The following is a 20,947-nucleotide window of genomic DNA, read 5'->3' on the forward strand; positions in this document are numbered from 1 at the left end:
ATCCATTGTGGGCTTCTCTGGGACAGGATCTATCTTCCCGAAGGGCAGGGACTATGTCCCCAGGGCCCAGCATGTTGCCCAGCGTAGAATTGGCACCAGGTGTGTGCTTGATATATGAATGAGGGAAGACATTTGTGTCAAGTGTCTTCCTCCTTCCTGCTACTTCAGCCTGGGACAGTGATGCCTGCTCCCCCAAGCCCTCCCTCTCCACAGTCCAAGCCCCTAGTGCCTTCTCCCCTTGCTAGGGCATGCATGGATGTGTATAGGAACCTCGTAATAATAGCTAACGGTTGCCGGGCACGGTGGCTCAAGCCTGTAATCCCAGCACTTTGGGAGGCCGAGACGGGCGGATCACGAGGTCAGGAGATCGAGACCATCCTGGCTAACACGGTGAAACCCCGTCTCTACTAAAAAAATACAAAAAACTAGCTGGGCGAGGTAGCAGGCACCTGTAGTCCCAGCTACACGGGAGGCTAAGGCAGGAGAATGGCGTGAACCCGGGAGGCGGAGCTTGCAGTGAGCCGAGATTGCGCCACTGCACTCCAGCCTGGGCGACAGAGCGAGACTCCGTCTCAAAAAAAACAAAAAACAAAAAAAACAAAAAACAAACAAACAAACAAAAAAAAATAGCTAACGGTGAGCACTATTCTGTATGTTTTACAGATGTTAACTCAGTCCTCACAATGACATATGAGGTAGGTGCTACTGTTGTCCCCATTTTATTTTATTTTTATTTCTATTTTTTGAGACTGTGTCTCAATTGTCACCTAGGCTGGAGTGCAGTGGTGGGATCTTGGCTCACTGCAACCTCTGCTTCCCAAGTTCAAGTGATTCCCCTGCCTCAGTCTCCCAAGTAGCTGGGATTACAGGCGCCTGCCACTATGCCAGACTAATTTTTGTATTTTTAGTAGAGACTGGGTTTCACCATGTTGGCCAGGCTGGTCTTGAACTCCTTACCTCAAGTGATCTGCCTGCCTTGGCCTCCCAAAGTGCTGGGATTACAGATATGAGCCACTGTCCTCGGCCTGTTGCCCCATTTTAAAGACAAGAAAATGGAGGCAAGCTTTAGACTTGGCCACCTGGCTGCAGAGACTGTGGCCTTAATCACAGCACTCTCCTTATTGAGGTGCTTGTGGGGAGCCTGGGGGTAGGGGTGACAGCCCTGGGTACCTCGCCCACTGGACAGGGCCTCAGGGTTGGTTCTGCAGCAGGGATGCGCCGCCAGCAAGTCCGAGGGGCTCCAATTACAGGAAACTGCTCACTCAGGCCAAGTCAGCCCGGGCTCCCTCCCTGCTCAGCACCCGCCACCCTCGCTCACACAGCCCGCCATCTCTACCAGAGAGCAGAGCCTCTGGCCCTAATCTCATTTGAGGCCATGAAATCGCATTTGCAGCGTATTAATGCAGCGTGGAGCTGGCCCGGCCCCTGCCTGTCTCCTGGAAGAGAGGAGCCTGGAAAGCAATCCCACGGGGAGGCGTCTCCAGGAACACCCGCCGACAAAAAGCAATTATGCTTTAAAAGGAAGATTAAAATAATGTCTACATCCTCCCCGCTCCCATGCCCATCCGTGAGCTCCACTGGCCCAATAGTGACTCAAGACCAGGCTTCCGGCTGGGGTAAGGAGTGGGGGCCCCATGGCCCAGCCCCTCACCTGCCCCCACAATCACTGACTCCCCAGAAAGCTTCCAAGTTCCCCAAAGAAGCCACAGTCTCTCCAGCCCCTGGGTCTTTATCCAAGCTTTTCCGTCCAACCCTTGCCTACCTGGCAAGCTGCCATTCATCTGATGTCACGAGAATGGCCAGCATTTTGTGAGCATTGGCTATAGTCTTTAAATTTACTACACATTGAATTCAACAGTCCTGCTGGTGAGTGTTGTTATCATCCTCATTTTACAGATGAGGAAATGAGGTGCAGGGAGGTGAAGTCCCACAGCTGGAGGGGGCAGAACAGGATTGAAACCAGAGCCCATCACTACTCTCCTGGCTGCCTTTCTGCCTTGATCAAATACTTTCCACCCCTCCACTGTGCCTTCAGCCCCACAAGGTGGGTCCAGCTGTTTCACCTTCTATACCCAGTGACTGCAGTGGTCTCCCTGTGGTGCTCCTGTCTTTCCAAGAGCTCTGAGGGGCCAGGCCTGGCATAGAATCAGGGTTCAACAAATGCTTCCTGCATGGAGGAATCAGTAACACCTCTCTGCAGAGGTAATGGGGTGGAGATGGGTGGCCCACGCCCCGCCTCCAAGGCTGTGAATCAGGATGGCTTCCAGGCTGCGTGTGTTCTGGAAATCTTTGGAGCCCCCTCTCCTCCGAGACCTCTTGGACTGCAGTGAGGCTAGAATATTATTTAATTGTCACAACCACATTGCCAAGTAGGCATCATTACCCCTGCTTTTACAGATGAGAAAACAGTCAGAGAAGTAAAATGATTTGCTTAGGAACACCTGCTGCAAGGCAGACCAGGAACCTGAACTCAAGCGTGAGTCCAAAGTTTGTCTACTGGACCTTCTTGACTGTAACTCCCTGTCACTTCTCAGATAGGGTAGGAAGGACTTAATTATGGGCCAGGGATACTTACGCAACAGTTTTTTCTAAGTGTCATCAGCCAACAGCAGTTGTTCAGGGAGTTTGCTCTGGGACTCTGAGCCATTGACAGCCCTAACTCCATCCCCAGCCTTGCTCCCAAACCATTCAGTGCAATAAACGAGCACTCATTGTTGGGGCCAGCGTAATACCAAGTAACCTGTCTTGGCAGGACTCAGTGTGATTTGGGGCCACCAGGAAGAAATATCCTCCCTCAAACTGCTTCCCCGTGATCCTGTCACGTGCCCAGAAAGCCCAGCATTAGTGCTGCATGGGCTAAGGAACAGCTTGCAAATGGGCTAAGGAACAGCTTGCAAAGTGTGAGTCTCCCTAGGAAAGGATGCTGTTAGTCATTCCCACCTGTGTGCTGACTACTGGCTCAGAAAGACCAAAATATATGGTGGAGATCTGGATTCCAGCTTGACCTTGCTACTGTCTGCCTTGGGCAAGCTGTTCATCTCCTCTAGGGGCTCAGTTTCTTGCTCCAGAAAATGGGCTCTATCAAGGTTACCCTGCTCTCCTCCCAAGACCAGTATGATGCTCCAATGGGCTCTGCAGGCTGCCAAGTGTGATATAAGTTCCACCTTTGCCAGCCTGGCCCAGAGCAGCCTATGGTACAGAGGGGATAGCAGAGAGCTTGAAGTACTCAGATATGGCACCTCCTGTGCATTCCCTTGGCATCTCCTGCAACTCCCCACCACCCCCATCCTACGAACCAGCTCTCTCCACCTCTTGTTTTCCCCCTACTTGCTTGTCCCTCGAATACTTCCACGCCTTTGCTTACACTGTCCTCCACCTTTTTTTTTTTCTGAGATGGAGTCTCGCTCTATCACCCAGGCTGGAGTGCAGTGGCACAATCTTGGCTCACTGAAACCTCTGCCTCCTGGGTTCAAGTGATTCTCCTGCCTCAGCTTCCTGAGTAGCTGGGACTACAGGTGCATGCCACCACGCTCGGCTATTTTTTATATGTTTTAGTAGAGATGGGGTTTCACCATGTTGGTCAGGCTGGTCTTGAACTCCTGACCTCGTGATCCACCGACCTCGGCCTCCCAAAGTGCTGGGATTACAGGCGTGAGCCGCTATGTCCGGCTCACCCCTGAAAACCATTCTCCCCACTCTCTGATGGAATCCCACCCCACCATGGAGGCAGGGTTCAACTGTCTCCCTGACATTTGTGGGGTGGGTTGATAGCACCACGCAATTTCCCAACCTCTTCCTCACTTGAGCCTCATAACTTCCTTGTTAGTAGGTCCATCATACATATGAGGAATTTGAGGCCCAGGGAGGTTAGGGACTTGCTCCAAGTCATGACTGCTCATATGCAACTGGGAAATGAGGTTCTAAACAAAGTCTTCTGACTGCCAGCAGAACTGTCTTCCTCCAACAGACTGAGTCCTTGACGACCACCCAGCTCATGCCCACCACTTCCTCCACAATCGGCTTGGAAAGTGATGGTTCCTCAACTCCTCCTGTTTCCTCTCCCTGCCCAGCCTGGCAGCTCCCTGAGGGCTAGACATACAGCAACCCAGTTGACTGCTTGGGAAAGTGAATGAATGAATGAATGAATGAATGAATGAATGATCATCAGCTCAGGCTGAGGGAGGTTGGGCCTTTGGAGCCCAGGGTAGGCTGTCAGGTCCAGATGGAGGAAGGACATCCCACACGCATTCTCCATCTACCCTGGGAAGGGAGCTGGTATCTGCTGGCCTCAGCTGCTCCTGACCCCAGGACTCTGCAGAACCAGCCCAGGACCCAGGCTGGGGGTGACTGGGCTGGCCTGACAGCCACACCCCTCACCAGGGCCAGGGGGACCTCACTGGGTACTGTCAGCCTTCCTGCCCTGCTGCTCCCCACCCTAATCCACTGTTAGAGGTATATTAAAGACGGGTTTCACACAGGGTTTTAATCTCACCTCATATATCACATATGCCATGTCCCCAAGTCCCTTTCTCATCTGGTGCTGCACTTGGGGGTGTCGTACAGAGATGGAACCAGGGAGATGCAGGAGATCCAGGGAGGTGTGAGTCTGTGTGTGGGAGGATGTGCGCTTCCCAGGCAGGCCCACTGGTGTCTCCGTATGAATCTATCATTGGATGGGGGCAGGGGGCGGGGTGGGGGGGTCTCTGCATGTTAAGGATGCTGGAGGTCTGTGTATACTCACATATGTGTGCATGCATATGTGTCCTTGTGTGTGTCAGCATCCATGAGGGTGGATGGAGTTGGGGATGGGTGGAGGGTGTTCAGGAGTTGGGGGCACATCCACTTTCAATGGGTGTAAGGTCGAGAAAAGGCCACTGTCACTGGGTTTTCCTGCATCTTATCCCCGTTTACTTCACTGTGAAGATAATTTCTGGAGATGAGAAGGCCACCACATTTCCCTTCCCTGGAGCTCATGAGCTGCTCAGTGGGGCTGGGATTGGTCTGGCTGGGAAGACATATCAGAAGCAGGCACCCCCTTCCAAACCATCTCCCCTACATCTCTCTCTCTCTCTCTCTCTCTCTCACACACACACACACACACACACACACACACACACACGCTTCCAGGAGGTGTGAGTCAATGTCAGTCCCTGGCTGGGGTGAGGAAAGGCAGAGATGAGGGAGGACAGCAGGGCCATCTGGTGTGTTCGGTTACAACAATCTGCTAATGGAGGCTCTTCCCAGACTAGCACCCAGGCTGGGCTGGCCTTCTCCACCCCGCAAGCTGGAATCTGGGCCCAGACACAGTGAGACTCACGAGCTCCTAACACCCCTCCCTTGGGATACTGGCTGGGCAAGAAAGAACAACCCTATTTTCTAGGTACAGAAACTGAGGCCCAGACACATCCTCTGTGCAATACAGACATCCCAAGTCATTACTAGAACAGCGCGAATTTATTAACCACTTACTGCAGGGCACGGCTAACTGTACACTAACTCATTTCATCTTGCCAGCAATCAAGGGCACAGAAATTGCTCTCTCCCATTTTACAGATGTGGAAGTGGAGGATGAGGGAAGTTATATAACCTGCACCAGGTCAAAAGCTACTAAGTCAGTGCCAGAGCCCAGTCGGCATCCAGGTCCTCCTGACTTCCATGCATCTGCCTCTCACCCTAAGCTAGCTGAATCCCAAATCTCTCCCATCCCCTACCCTGCTGAGTTCCAGGCATGGGCCCTGTTAGGACCCCAAAAGCATATATAGATGACATGGAAATCTGGAAGCACAGGGGTGGAGGGACAGGCTTGGGCAAGGACACAAATATGGGACTCCCTCAAACTGTGCATTTTTGAGTCTCATCCATGCTGCCCAGGACCTCTGGGCTCTCCTTCAGGGACCCCATGAACAAGAGTGTTTCAGTGCACCCAGAGGAGGAAGGGGAGCCAGCAGGCTGCCTGCAGGGTGGTCATGATATATTTAGCCCCTGGCCTCTCTCCCTGACAGGGTGGAGGGGTGCAGGGGTGAAGTGGGGGCTGGAAGTTCTCCCCTACCACAGCCTCCCCAGGGCCAGCACCCGTCTGCCCCACCTCTTTCTCTGCCATGGTGCTGGTCTGCACCCCTCCCTGCGTGGGTGACAGCATTCTCTGAGAACGCCGTGACAGTGCCTTTGTTCCCCTGAAATAAAAGAAAATCGAGCTACAAAGGGAAACCTCAGGTAGCTTTTAACGGGGCTCAGCTGCCTGGGGCAGAGTGTGTTTAAGCTGGAGGCAGTTGTCAAAGGAGGAGAAGGGGGAGCTGCCTGCAGTCCCCCTCCCACCTCCTACTCAAGGGGGGAGCCCCCATGATCACGTTTACTCAAGGAAAAGGCTCTTCCAAATAGTGGCAGAGGAGAAAATCAATGGAAATTGATGGAGAAATGTAAAGCAGCTGTCTGCTGTCTGCTGTGTGTGTGCTTGCGTGTGTGTGTGTGTGCGCTTGCGTGTGTGTGTGTGTGTGTGTGTATGCTGGCAGTGGGCACAGCCTCAGCAGAAGCATGCTGCCTGGACGGGTCTGACCTGTTCGGGGCCAAGGCCCAGAGGGTGGGGGCTGGGAGTCAATCTCTGGCACGTGCCTGTGGAGGGGCGCCGGTGGCTGGGGGAGGGGCGGCAGCAGAGTCTCTAACTCGAGTTAAGAGAGAGATTAATATATTCAATCCGCTCCAGGGTAATTGGGGGAACAATTGGAGTGTTTTTCTAAAGCCCATAAAACTGCCTCATTTGCAAGGAGGAGCTGACCAGCCTCCAGTCCTCTATGTTTGGTGAAGCGCAGGAAAGGAGGAGGAGGGGGAAGCCCAGTGCCCAAGGGCTGGGATATCAGCCTGGGAGGGGGCTGGCAGTCCTGATCTAACCTGTTCTTACTTTCCCCACCTCCCACCATTTTGTTGGTAGCAACCCAAGCATCGCATTGTAGAGCCTCACTTTCCCCACCTGTGAAATGGGCCAGTGACAATTCCCCTCACCAGGAGAGCAGAGGGAACGGCACAAGGGGAGGCTTCACAAGAGGGGGAAAACCAGCTAACCCGAGGGTCCAGCACTGAGGGGACGGGGCATGAACGGTGCCCGGTTCTCCAGCCGTGCCAGCCCCCATTTACACCCCCGCGCCGCACCCCTGAGATTAAACGGGCAGTAAAGAGTAAAGTTAATGAAATCCACATCGTGTGCCTCTCCGCGCTTGAACCATTCCAGTCTCCAGGGCAATAGAAATAGTGTACGCAATTGCGAGCAATAAAAGGCATAATGAATTTAAAAGCAGGCCACGGGGGTGGGGGGAGTGAGGACTGAGTGCCTTAAAGGCAAGAGGATGCCTGGGGCTGGGAGAGCGCCGGCCTGGAGCTCCAACTAGAACTGGGACCAGAGACACACAGGAGGCAGGGGTGGGGGGGGTGGGTTCGGATGGGGTTAGGGGTGGCCTAGGGGATGCTAGGCAAGCCGTTCACAACAGCTCCGTGGCCGCTCTCCTTTCTCCTCCACTTCTCCTTAATGAAAGCCCCCTAGCCAGTGGGTGCCAAATTCACAATCAGAATCCACAGGCTTAGAGCCAGGTGCTCGGCATTTGGTGATTGCTTTATTAGCTTTTCTCCTTTTTTCCCCTCCAGGGGGAAGAAAAGGTGTTTTAAACGGAAGGAATTAAAAAAAAAAGAAAGAAAGAAAGAAAAAAAAAAGTAAAAAAAAAACCCTTGAAAGCTTGTCATTTAAAAGGCTCCTGGGAAACGAAATCGTTTCTATGAAACAAAACTGCGATTGTTGGGAAGAGGTAAATGCTGGGGGAGGGAGCCCACCGCACCCCTCCTTCTCCTTCCAGAGCTCAGAGATGTGTGGGAGGGAGTTCCCGGCCTTCTAGCGACGGAGCCCCCAGGGTGGCTCCCAGAGCTACAAGCAAGGAAACTTAAAATTTGTGTTTCCAGAAATTTCATCCCTGGGAATTTCCAAAGTTTCCCTCTTGAACAGCTCTGCCAGTGGGAGATTGTCAGTAGACTTTCAGAGATCTCTTGGAGAGGGCAGTGAGGTACCAGGAGGGTTTGTGACCCCTGAGAGCCCAGCTCCAGGCCCACAGCTGTTGTGGTCTCCTCTGCCCTTCCCAGTCCCTCCAAGAGGCATCATTTTCCCCTAAAAATGTCCAGCCGAGTCACATCTGATGGCCTTTTTGCCGGCTTTGGGCTGCGCCTTCCTGCTTTCCTCACCCCAGGGTGCTCTGCCCAGCACCCAACAGGCCACCTTCATTCTGGTCTGATAAACTGCCCCTTACCCAGGGGAAGGAGAGGCTCTGGGAGCTGGAGTAGCATAGCTCTACAGTCTCAAACCTGCCAAGAGGCGACAGGAGGCAGCGCTGGGGGTGGGTGGGATGAGTCTAGTGGAGCTCTACCCAGAAAGGAAGCACCCTGCGCCTCTGGGAAGGGCTGGTGCTGTGGCTGGCAGGAACCTGGAAATAGCCCTCCAGGTGGGTAAACTCCCTCTGCAGCACCTGCCTGCATGCTCCCAGTACCCCCATTCTTGGGTCAAGGACTCAGGGAGTGGCCTCTATCTTGGAGCCTGTGATTGTGCATGCTGGAAGTATTTGTGGAGGATAGTCCCTCCCACCATCACCTTCCCACCTACACAGAGGAGGAAGCTCGGGGACTGGAGAAGGGAAGGTGTTCACTGTCCCTAATTTTATTGCTCAGGGGGAATTGATCGTTTTAGTTCCTGAGTCTCCAGGACTAGAGCATGCTGTGACCAGCATTGGCAGGTCCATTTAAGGCTGTGCCACCCGTGGGCCGTGGCTCAGAAGCAAAATGATTCTGATTCAAAGCCAGTAGTGGAAGTTTGCACAGAGCCCTGACCCTGGTCTCACACTGAGCCTTGTCTTCTACTTCCTTCTCATTCTAGATCATCTCGATCATTGCATTCCTGCTCACCCTGCTCTCCAGCCCCTGCTCCACTGCCCCACCGTGACCATCATCAGTTCTGGTGGGGAAAACAAAACAAAACAGTGCCACACACTACACAAACTGGAGAACAACTTGTGAGCCCGCAATCAAGTTCTGAATTGAATAGATTCAATTGTTGAAATGCCTGATCATAGTCAGGACTGAGGATAACCCGGGAGGGATAAAATCAATGCTGGGAAGGCTTCCTGGAAGAAGTGATCTTGAGCCTAGACATTTGCATCTGGAGCCAGAAATCCATCCCTAGCTTTGATCTGAATATTGCTCGCTGACAGCCCGCTCTTGCTGCTGTCCTTCTGGCCACGCCTTTGAGCCTCCAAGTAGCAGCACCAGAAAGGTGCCTGCCTTCCTTAGCCTGAACTGCTAGAGCGAGTTATCTGCAGCTAAAACAGCCCCTGTATTCTCTGAAGGACCCATCTTCATTGTCTGCTCCCTTGTGCTTCCTGGCCCTGTCGTCAGGGTTATGATCGCTGACTTTCCCCCGACTCTCCCCCAGGGAAGCTATTTTCCTCTCCCTTGAAAGCCATTTTCTTGTCTTGGCAGAAGCAGACATCTGACACTTTAAAAGGGAGCATGGCGGGGAGATGATGGCTTTAAATAACAGAAATTAGAGCTGCTGAGTTCGACTCAGCCATCTCGCCAATCCCCTTTCCCCTCCCTCGCACACATTCAGAACTGCAGCTTGAAGAGCATTGTCCACGTGGCTTGTGGCTCAGGCGACCAGGGCATTCTGGGACCTAGAGACCAGGGGACAGCTTCTCCTGAGTTCACAGCTTTTGCATACCTAGTCCTGTGACAAACTGTAGGACACCAGGTCCTGAAGTCAGGGAGCTTGCAGTCTAAGGGAACAGAATGTCACCTAAGAATGGAAGTGACATGCATCTCATTTTACAAGCTCAGCACCCAGCACAGAGCTGGGTGTGCAGGAAGTGGTCAAAAGTATGCGTTGATTGACTGATGAATGAATTAATGGACAGAGGCCACAGTGGGCCATGTCAACAGGCTGAGTGACTGGGCAAGAGAAGCTGGTCCCTGGGTCTCTGGGTCCCTGGGTCCCTGGTCATCCTTGTAGTTATCCTGGTACATGCTGCCCTATTGCTTGGCCTAAACCACAGCTCAGATCTGGTCTTTCTCCCGCATAAACCCTGCACAAACCCCTCTGGTGTTCCCCACTGCCTCCTAAAATGAACATCACCTCTCTCTTCCTGATGTCCTCAACTCCCTCCACTTTCTCCCATCCCCAGGCCTTCTCCCAGCCTGACAGTCCACCACCTGGGCTCCACTTCAGCACCAGACCAATGCACTGTAGGGAGAGAGGCACCGCAGGTGGGCCAAGCACCTTTGGTTGTCAAATTCTGGCTCCAACCTCAGCTCATCCTCTACTGCCAACCAAACCTCTCCCTTCTCCTTAGCCAGTGTATTGTGGTCCCTCCTCCTGGAATACCCTCCCCAAAGCCCGGGATTGCGATCCCTAAGTCTTACCCACCTAGCATGCAGTCAGAGAGTTGGCATTTAACAAATGTTTGATGGATGAATGAATGGATAAAAGGGTAAATGAAGGAATGAATGGGAAGATTCACCTCAAATCACCCCTCTTTCAAGAAGCCATTCCTAGGCACCAAAATCTGATGTGCACACTCCCTCACTAGAACTCTCCTGCCAGCCATGCCCTACAGGACCATAGACGATACCCTCACTATACCCAACTGTCTTCAAGCCAGGCAACACCCTGAGCTTAGGTGCTGATCACTTTGGATTCTGTGCACTATTATACACTAAGGTCTCCAGGAAATGTTGTTGACATTAAATGGAGTCAGGCGTACCTTGGGCTATTTCTCCACCTGTCAAAGGGGCTACTACTTGCTCTACCAGCTTCTATCTGTGCTGGCCATGAGGCCTACTAGACACGCTGTCTGGCCACAGAACATGGCCATAGCGGAGAAGCCTCCTATATTTTGGATAAGGACTAGACTCTCTCACCTGGGTCCTGGGTTGGGGTTGAGCCCCTCCTGGTCAGTGTGGATGTTGGATGGGCTTGAAGGTGGGCATACAGAGGAGGCTTCTGTCCCCTGGTTACTTGGGGCCTCCCACAAAATCTGGTGAGAATGAGGTTGGGAACTCAAGGGTCTCAGGGGACACTAACCCACAGAGCAAAAGAAACCCCACTCAGCTGGCTCCCTGCTCTGTGTGGCCTTTGCCCCATTTTCTGTCTGTCCCTTCAAATTGGGACTCCTGTGTCCATCCTCAGACTGCACATTCCCCAGACTGAACGTGGCAGCTTTGGGAGCTCTGCTGCTCTGCTCAGCTCAGGACAGGGGGTAGCCTGGCTTATCAGGAAGGCTGGGTCTTATGCCCGGTAAGCCCACAACCTGAACTGGGACCCAGGAAGCACCCACCTTTAGCCTGGGGAGCTGGGGCTCTGGGCATGGCGACATCAGTTCTGGCAGGCCAGCCCCAGGAGGGCTGTCTGAGATTGGAGGCTGAGGGTCCCGGTGGACGTGGAAGGTCACACTGTAGGCCAGGCTCCCACAGTGTCGGGCTGTGGGGTCTGTGCTAGCCCGGAGCAGAGCCAGGTTGCCACGGTAGCGGTACAGGTCCTCGTGATCCTGAGCCTTCGGGTTCATGCGAGGTTGGTCCGGCCTCGGGTAGATGGGGAAGATGGCCTCACCCACCCGTTGGGCTGCCCGTCCCGAGGGTTCGTCCAGCCTCAGTGCCTCCACACGCAGCTGAGCATCGTGCTGCCCATCATTCTTGCAGAAACCTGGATGAGGGAAGACGGGGCTCTGAGATGGTCTCAGGTTTCTCTGCATGTGCCAGGAGACCAGGAGGACAGGCAGGGCCCTGAGGAAACCTGGGCTGCCCAGCCTTTGAGTCAAAGCCAAGCAGTCTTGGCTAAGATTTCCCTAGTAGGCGACTCCCTCCTAGGCCCCACCCATGGCTGCCTCCCTTTGCTGATGCCCAATCCAAGCCCACCGGGCAGGGGTGAGGAAGGGAGGGCTTAGCCTGTGGGATGATCGTAGGTCCTGCCACCACCCTGGACTCCTAGACTGGGGAAGAGTTCAGCCTGCCCCTGATATATGGCCATTTAAAGTCTGGGACTTTGTTTCCCCATTCCCTCACATCCCTCCTCCTCCAGGCAGCCTGCCGGGGTGGCCTCACAGTCTAGGCATGGATTTCCTTCTCATTCCAGCTCACTTTACTCTTCTCTGCTTGGAGTTCCTTCCTCTCCACCTGCTCTGGAAGTTACAGAAGGCAGGTCCCAGGTCTCCTCATTTCTGTCTACCCCCACATACCCACAATCAAGTGGGGCTCAGGGTCAGGCACACGGAGCTGAGTGTAACATTACTCGGTGCAATGTCCACTGCCCAGGACTGGATCCCAAACCCGCTGTGTGCTCAGCACTTTTACATTTACAAAGCCATCTCTCATCTGCCCTTCTATTTCCTTCTCACCTGACCTTGTGTGACGGGCACCAGTGTCCCCACGCCGCACTGAAGGAGGCGCGGGCCACAGAGGCCCAGAATTTGCCCAAGGTCACACCGGCAGAGCTTTGGGATGCAGTCTGGAGCTCCGATCCTGCCCCTCCCAGTTCTCCTGAGGCTCTCTGGGGTCCCAGAGAGGGGCTCAGGCAGGAGTTCCAGGGTCTTTCTCTCCCCCAAACCCCATCCCTACTTCATACCTTTGGGCAAAGTAAAGATAAACTTGCTCCTAGTGAGGGTGAGGCTCTGGCCAGGCTCCTGCTGCTCAATGACATCAGTGACAGCAGAGCAGGCAGGGAAGGGGTCCCCATCATTCACTTGCAACTGCACCCCAGCCCCAGAGCCCACTTGCAGGGGGTTCTCTGCTGACAGTCTCAGGGCGTATCTACCCCCCTCATTAAACCCCACGCTCAAAACTTCGAACTCCAGATCTAGCGTCTTCTCCTCGGCCTTCAGCCTCTGGCTCAGCAGGGATGCAGAGACCCAGGGTTCAGGTCCCCTGAATGCCATGGCCACTGAGAGACCAACTGCCAGGCTGAGCACTGCAGCCTCTCACCCACAGCCCAGCCTGGACCCAGTCTGAAAGCCTGCAGGCTGGGTGCTCAGGGCCACTCCCCACCCACCTCTGTTTGTTTGAGGAGAAACCAGGTAACAAGGCAGGAAGCTGGGCCTGACCCAGGCAAGTTTTGTTCCATCGATCCCTTCCTTTTAGCATTTGTTCCTTCAACAAATATTTCTTGAACACCTACTATGTGCCAGACACTATTTTAGGCATTTGAAATCCAGCAGTGAACCAAACAATAACTCCAGCCCTCTGAAGCTTATCTTCTAGGGGCAGGTGGGTAGAGACAGACAAAAATAAACATTAAATATAGAAAATTATAATGTATGCTAGAAGATGTTAAGTTCCGTGGAAAAAATTAGAGCAGGGTCAAGGATGAAGATTCTGGTGTGGGGAGCACATGGGTATGTGGTATCCAGAACTTCCCATTCTGGGAGAACCTGTTCATGTGCCTATTCTTTCTCAAGAGTTCTTGGCTTGGGGTGTGGGGAGATCTCAAGGGAAGGGAGACAGTGTCTATTCTCAGGGAGCAAACCCTTAGTTTACCTTCTTTTTTTTTTTTGAGATGGAGTCTCACTCTGTCACCCAGGCTGGAGTGCAGTGGCAGGATCTTGGCTCGTTGCAACCTCTGCCTCCCGGGTTCACGCCATTCTCCTGCGTTAGCCTCCCAAGTAGCTGGGACTACAGGCATGTACCACCATGCTCGGCTAATTTTTGTATGTTTAGTAGAGACAGGGTTTCACCATGTTGGGCAGGCTGATCTCGAACTCCTGACCTCAAGTGATCCGCCTGTCTTGGTCTCTCAAAGTGTTAGGATTACAGGCATGAGCCACTGCACCCGGCCTAGTTTACCTTATTAATCAAGACTTACAATGTGAGGCACAGCTTCACTTTGCAGACAGCCCCAGGGCCTCTTACACCAAAGAGTTGTCAGGCTGGAATCCATTCTCCCCGACTCTGGGTCTTGGTGTTACCCGATGGGAGAGGGGAGATTCAGGACTCCCCTCAGTAAGAACTATCTCTACCATCACCACCACCACCATCACCATCACCACTACTGTCACCACCACCACAGTCACCATCACCATCATCACCACCACCACCATCACCATCACCACTACTGTCACCTCCACCACAGTCACCACCACCATCACCATCACCATCACCACCACTACTGTCACCACCACCACAGTCGCCATCCATCCATCCATCCACCATCCACTGATCCATCCATCATCCATTCCACCATCCTTCATCCTTCCTTCATCCACAGTCCATCCATCCACCACCATCCATCCTGATCCTTCCATCTTCCACCATCCGCCATCACCACTGCTGTCACCACCACCACAGTTCCATCCATCCTGTCCTTCCATCCACTGATCCACCATCCATCCCTCCCTCATCCATCCCTGATCCATCCACCATCCATCCACCATCCATCCACCATCCACCATCCACCACTGTCACCACCACCTGAGATCTGTCCACCATCCATCCTGCAAATCCCTTCACTGCTGTCACCACCACGGTCACCGCCGTCATAAAGTCCGCCGCCATATCTGTCCGCCGCCGCCGCCACCAGATCCATAAATCATCACTGCCGCATCTTTAATCGCCGCACGATGCTGATCCGCTGTCGTCGCCGTATCTGTCGCCGTTGATATACCGCCGCCGTCATAATCATCCGCCGCCAATCTGTCGCCGCCACTGCCTGGTCATAAATCGTCGCCATCATCTGTCATAAATCGCCACCACCGCCATGATCGCCGTCGTCGCCACCGCATCTCATGTCGCCACATTTCGCAAATCCGCCGTTGTCATACCATCGCCGCCATTGCCGCCATCATAAATCACCACCATCGCCGCCATTCATCACCGTCGCCGTCATCTTTCACCGCCACCGCCTGATCGCCATCATCACCGCTAAATCACTGTCGTCGCCGTTAATCGCCACGCCACCATCCGCCGTCGCCACCACCACTACTGTCACCACCACCATCACTATAACTGCCATCATCACAGTCACCACCATCACTGCCAGCAGCAGCAGCATCACCAGCATCACCATCATCACCTCCATCACCATCATCATTACCCAATATCATCATCATCAGCCTCATTATTAATGGCAGTCTTTGTTGAGCAGCCACTGGATACCAGGCACTCTACATGGCTCTGTGAGTTGATATAATTATTCCCCCTTTTACAAATGAAGAATTCAAGGCTGAGAGAATGTCAGGAAACTCATCCAAGATCACATGGCTCATGAGTAAGTGTTGAGATCTGAACCTCAGAATTCTATCTACACTTATCCCTACTAAACATGTCCTGGGACTGGCTCAAAGATTTAAATGTATTATATTAGGGAACTAGGGAATTCTGTACCCTAAAACTGTAGTAGAGTTCTGAGTCTAAAGAGAACATTTATAGACAGCATAGATTTCATTCAAAAAAAATCTCACTTGAAGTTACATTGACTGAAATGTGTCACTTTCATAAAGTAAAAGATACCAAGTCTAAAAGTGGTATTGGCCAGGTGTGGTGGCTCACGTCTGCAATCCCAGCACTTTGGGAGGCCGAGGCAGATGGATCACCTGAGGTCAGGAGTTCAAGACCAGCCTGACCAACATGGTGAAAGCCCATCTCTACTAAATACAAAAAGTTAGCCAGGTGTGGTGGTGCATGCCTGTAATCCCAGCTACTTGGGAGGCTGAGGCAGGAAAATCACTTGAACCTGGGAGGCAGAGGTTGCAGTGAGCCAAGATTGTACCATTGCACTCCAGCCTGAGCAACAAGAGTGAAACTCTGTCTCAAAAAAAAAAAAAAAAAGTGGTATTGGCCAGCCCAGCTACGGGTCCCAATGTATATAGCAGGCTTCCTCTGCAATGATTAAATTTCAGTTTCTTCAGATCCCCCAGGGAGAAGCTGAGGCAAAGAGTTCTAGCCGCCTGACTTGTAAGTGAAATTCAGCAGATCCCTTCTGTTTGGGTGTCAGTGTGCCCATCTTTATGATTGGGATAGTGGGGCAGGTAAGTCATCTCTCAGCTCTGATAGTCTGAAATTCTGTAATTCATGTCAGGAAAGACCACAGTATGGCCATTTTGGGGAGAGGGTAGGTGGCAGAGGCTACCTGGAAACCTTTGCCTCAGCGGCTGGGCATGGCCAGCCATCGTGGGTCTGGAGGTGGTGGTTTGCCTCTGCCACGTCTGAGGTCTTGGAGCTTAGTGACTCAGTAAAAGCAGCTCCCTTCCCTTGCATATTTGAAGTGACCCGCAGAGATGTTACAAGATAGGAGTCCAGTTGCTTCTGCCCTAGGACCAAACTTTGCGCATACGTATCCCAGCCCCATCCCCTGCAAGCAGGGCCCATTCTCAGAATCACGTTTTCCCGGTCGGTTTATCCCAAGTCCCTTCAGTACTTCCCTCATACCCCTCATTCTCCCTTCTTTCCCTCCCTCCAACTAACTTTCCTTCTTTCCTTCCTTCCTTCCTTCCTTCCTTCCTTCCTTCCTTCCTTCCTTCCTTCCTTCCTTCCTTCCTTCCTTTTCTTTCTTTCTTTCTTTCTTTCTTTTCTTTCTTTCTTTCTTTCTTTCTTTCTTTCTTTCTTTCTTTCTTTTCTTTCTGCTTTCTTTCTTTCTTTCTTTCTTTCTTTTTCTTTCTTTCTTTCTTTTTCTTTCTTTCTTTCTCTCTCTCTCTTTCTTTCTCTCTTTCTCTCTCTTTCTTTCTTTCTTTCTTTCTTTCTTTCTTTCTTTCTTTCTTTCTTTCTTTCTTTCTTTCTTTCTTTTCTTTCTTTCTTTCTTTCTTTCTTTCTTTCTTTCTTTCTTTCTTTCTTTCTTTCTTTCTTTCTTTCTCTCCTTTCCTCCCTCCGTCCCTGCTTGCTTGCTTGCTTTCTCTCTCTCTCTCTCTCTCTCTCTCTTTCTCTCTTTCTCTCTTTCTTTCAGACCAAGTTTCGCTCTTGTTGCCCAGGCTGGAGTGCAGTGGTGGGATCTCAGCTCACTGCAGCCTCCGCCTCCTGGGTTCAAGCGATTCTTTTCCCTCAGCCTTCGTGAGTAGCTGGGATTACAGGCACGCGCCACCATGCCCAGCTAACCTCCCTCCGACTTTCTACAAAGAATCCGAGGTGGCTCTGTTGGCCTTAGCAAGTTTTTAGGATCCTCCACCACCTAAAGTCCACACCCACTCCTATTTCTTGCCTCCCCTCCCCATTCTTTCTGGCGAAGGCTTACTTTTTTTGATGTGTGTTACTTTTTTTAAAAAAAATTGTACTCAAATACACATAAACTTTACCGTCCTAACCACTTTGAAATGTGCAGCTCAGTGGTGTTAAATACATTTACATTGTTGTGCAACCAATCTCCAGAACTCTTTTCATCTTGCAAAACTGAAACTCTACACCCATTAAAAAACAACTTCCTCTTCCGCCTCCCCCCAGCTCCTGGCAGCCACCATTCTTTCTGTCTCTGTGAATTTGACTACTCAGGGCTTCATAGAATTGGAATCCTATGGTATTTGTCTTTTCACAAGTGGCTTATTTCACTTAACATAATGTCCTGGGGATGGTTCCCTTTTGCCCCAGGCCAGGTCTGCCTTTTCTTACCTCCCTACCCTTGCTGGTGTGATTTCCACTGCCCAAACTGTCCAGCTGCACCCGATGCAGCCCTATTCATCCTGCAGACTGGCTAAAAGCCTCCTCCCCTGTGACCCGGGTTAGTGACTCCCTCCTCCACCCCATTTTGCATTTTCTTCTCCTGTCTCAAATGATGACTTGCCCACACAAGTCATCATTCAATGCCCTGAATGTTGTTTCAGGAATCATGTTTGTGTGCCCAGGCTGGGTGAGGGATAGGTGCCTAGGAAATGGTTAAAGCATTATGGGTGAATAAATGAATGAATGCATGAATGAATAAATTGATGAAGAAATCCAACCCAGCTTCTACTTATGCAGAAAGGAATAAGAGTTCTTTTGGCTATTTCATTTGGATTCCATCTGTGACAAGCAAAGACCATTTTGGGCTTTTGAGTCAAACTTGGACTCAGAGTTGCAACCTGGAGCCTCAGTGGGCAAGCAGCTGGTGAGGAGGGAGGGTAGCTGTGTTGGAGGGTAAGAGGCAAGACAGGAGGCAGAAACCCTGATGCTCAGGCATCTCTGGGTCTGGCCTCAGTTCTATGTAGAAATCTAGAAACTTCAATGAATTTCAGCAAGTCATAGCTGGCTGGCACGCCCATTTTACAGATGGAGAAACTGATCCCAGGGCCACAGGGCAGCACCAGATCCCTCCTCCCTTCCCAGGTTCTCTCTACTCCCAGCTGCCTCCCTGATTCAGCCTCCCACAGTTTTCAAAAAGTTGAAACTCCAGGTGAGACTGTCTCTGGGGGGCAGGGCCTGGTTCCCCAGAGGGAGTCAAGAAGGAGTAGGGTATGTTGGCTGGGGTGAGGGGAGGAAGGCAGGAAGGGAGCAGCCTTGGGAGGTGAACTTCCAAGCCACCTTCCAAAGTTCCAGCGTGAAAGACTTTAATGGGGCCCTCCAGTCTTCTTTCTTCCCCAAAAGAATGGCCACTCAGAGGCCGCTGGCTTTGTTTGGAAGAGCCAGGGCCTATAATTAGCCCACCCCAGAGGGCGCCCTTCCTGCTTCCCACAATGGCTCCTTTCAACCTCCCCCGCTGACACACCCCCACGGCCCCTGAGGGCTCTGAGACCCCTATCTTCAATGACCCACCTCCAACTCCCTCCCCACCCACACTTTACTTCCTTCCTCCAGGCAGAGCTGAATCCTGGCAAGCAGGGAGTCCGTGAGTTCTCTGGAGCCAAGGACCTGGGGCTGAGACTCATCCCCTTCCACAGGCGCAGAATCCGAGGTGCAGAGAGAGCAGGTGAGTAGTGAAGGGACAGAACTTGGGTCTCCTGATTCCTGGTCCAATGCGATCATGCGATCATCACTGCTCCATCCTGGACCTTCAGCACCCAGCCCCCAACAGCAGCCTCTCTTCCCCTGCAGGGGAACGTCACCCCAGGCCCACCTTCCACTCCCTTCAAGTCCACAGTGCCAGAGGCCCACAGGGTGACAGGATCACAGGCTCAGACCAGCAAAGGGAAGGATGGCAGCCAGTCCCCCTCCATCGCACAGATGGGAAAACTGGAGCCCCGAGCACGGAAGGGCCTGCAGCAGCCAGGGGAAACCTTCCCCATCGCCCTCTGAAGGTTGGCTGGAAATCACCAACAAGAGGCAGGTGAATAGGAGGAGAGGCGTACACAGGAGCTTTCCGAATGAGGACCCAGAGATACAGGGAAAATTGTCCATTTTTATGCTGAGTTTCAAGGACATATGGACAGCTGTGTAGCGATATGATTGGTCAATAATGACAATGATGTAATGTAATAGACCGAGTGGGGACACCCAGCAAGGCCTGTCTGTCTGGATTTCTTCCTGGCCTCTCTGAGCATGCATTTCTTCCTTCTGGGTGTGGGCATGGGTAGGACTCTGGAGTGGAGGTCTGGCCTACGATCAAACAAGGTAGGCGTGAGACTTTCTGCATTTCTTTTCTTTTTTTTTTTTTTGAGACAGGGTCTCACTCTCGCCCAGACTGGCGTGCAGTGGAGCAGTCTTGGCTCACTGTAACCTCCACCTTCCAGGCTCAAGCATTCTCCTTCCTGAACCTCCCAAGCAGCTGGGATTACAGGTGTGCACCGCTACCGCCTGGCTAATTTTTGTGTTTTTAATAGAGACGGGGTTTCATCATGTCAGCCATGCTGGTCTCGAACTCCTGACCTCAAATGATACACCCATCTCGGCCTCCCAAAGTGCTGGGATTACAAGTGTGAGCCACCGTGTCCCACCTAGGCCTGAGAACTTCTTTGAGGCCCGTTTTTACACAGAAATTGGGGAAAGTTAGAGTCTGTAGGCTTTATGGCTGGCCTTGGGGAAAAGGGGTTTTGATTTCTATGACCCGCCTGCAGGAGGAGGGATTCTCATTTCTACATCTGTCCTTGGGGGAGAACGGGTCTGAGAGACAGGAGGGCAGGAGACAGCTCGGTCACTTTTGCTTCGGAGGCTTTCATTTTGGGGTGTTATTTTCTGAGTTCCAACAGGCTGCATTTGTGGTCACTCAGCCAATAAGTAGTAAAGACAAAATTAGAAGCCTAGTCTCTTCCTTCCACCGAGGGGCCTGGCTACTTTGAAGCTTTCTGTCATGAGTAGTAACTGTGATCCTTTCTGTCACACCAGTGCCATCAGATAACACACCTTTCCTCTCTTGGCCTCCTGCTCCGGGCTCCAGCACCAAGCACTGTCAGGAGAGTCTTGGGCCATCCCTCAAGTCCTTTTGCTCTGACCTCTAGCTGAGGAGGAGCTGGAGGAGGGGAGCTAGGGCAGCATCAGTGATCCCTGGGCTTGCCCCGACAGCCCCCCTCTACCAGCCTTGCCTTGGAGGGGCTAAAGTTCCTGGTCTGGCAGGAGGGAGAGGGTAGCCTTACTGCTCAGCAGCACTGACCTTTGCCTTCATGTGCCCAGTTGCTTGGCTGCTCCACCAGCCTCTGAAGGCACAAACCCCTGAGACGGTGTCCAAGCTCAGGGCCCTGTAGACTGCGGATCCTGAGACCAGCACCACTCGTCCTGCAGCACTGGGGACAGACAGGGCAGGTAAGGTGGGAAAGAGGGCAGGAGATGGCAGGGGCAGCATGGAGTTAGCACAAGACAAGGCCCAAGATCAGAGATTTAGGCATGGCCTGGGCTAGCTTAGAAAAGGTACTGCCTAAAACCTTTAAGAGGAGAGATGCAAACCTCACAGCCAGACTGGGGAGTGGGGAGCAAAACAAGGAGCAGGAGAGAGAAACCAAAAGGAAACAACAGAGAGCGTGATAGAGAGAAACACAGAGTTAGACAGAGAAAGAAGGAGAAGGAGAGACAGAAGGAAAGTAGAGAGAGACAGAAGGAAAGGAGGGAGACT

General features: G+C 52.4%; 2 protein-coding genes and 1 long non-coding RNA gene across 4 annotated transcripts in view; 2 read left to right on the forward strand and 1 right to left on the reverse strand.

Moving 5' to 3' along the window:
- Positions 1 to 13,584, reverse strand: part of CCDC33 (coiled-coil domain containing 33) — a 120,539-nt gene extending 106,955 nt beyond the window's left edge. Inside the window, 2 exon segments of the mRNA XM_031668480.1 lie at positions 11,387 to 11,722; positions 12,641 to 13,584. Of these exon segments, the coding sequence (XP_031524340.1) occupies positions 11,387 to 11,722; positions 12,641 to 12,950 (646 nt within the window). The 5' untranslated portion in view covers positions 12,951 to 13,584.
- Positions 976 to 19,596, forward strand: LOC110743703. The gene is made up of 3 exons (XR_002523122.2): positions 976 to 1,616; positions 1,897 to 2,476; positions 18,763 to 19,596. It is a non-coding gene; the product is annotated as an uncharacterized LOC110743703 (long non-coding RNA).
- A 173-nt stretch (positions 19,597 to 19,769) lies between these two features.
- The window catches only part of STRA6 (signaling receptor and transporter of retinol STRA6), a 33,719-nt gene continuing 32,541 nt past the window's right edge, over positions 19,770 to 20,947 (forward strand). For both annotated transcript variants that reach the window (XM_031668482.1, XM_009210603.4), the window contains exon 1: positions 19,770 to 20,640. The gene's annotated coding sequence lies outside the window, so the exon portion shown is untranslated. The remainder of the gene's footprint in view (positions 20,641 to 20,947) is intronic.

Source organism: Papio anubis, chromosome 7, assembly GCF_008728515.1.
Source record: "Papio anubis isolate 15944 chromosome 7, Panubis1.0, whole genome shotgun sequence".
Lineage (NCBI taxonomy): Eukaryota > Metazoa > Chordata > Mammalia > Primates > Cercopithecidae > Papio > Papio anubis.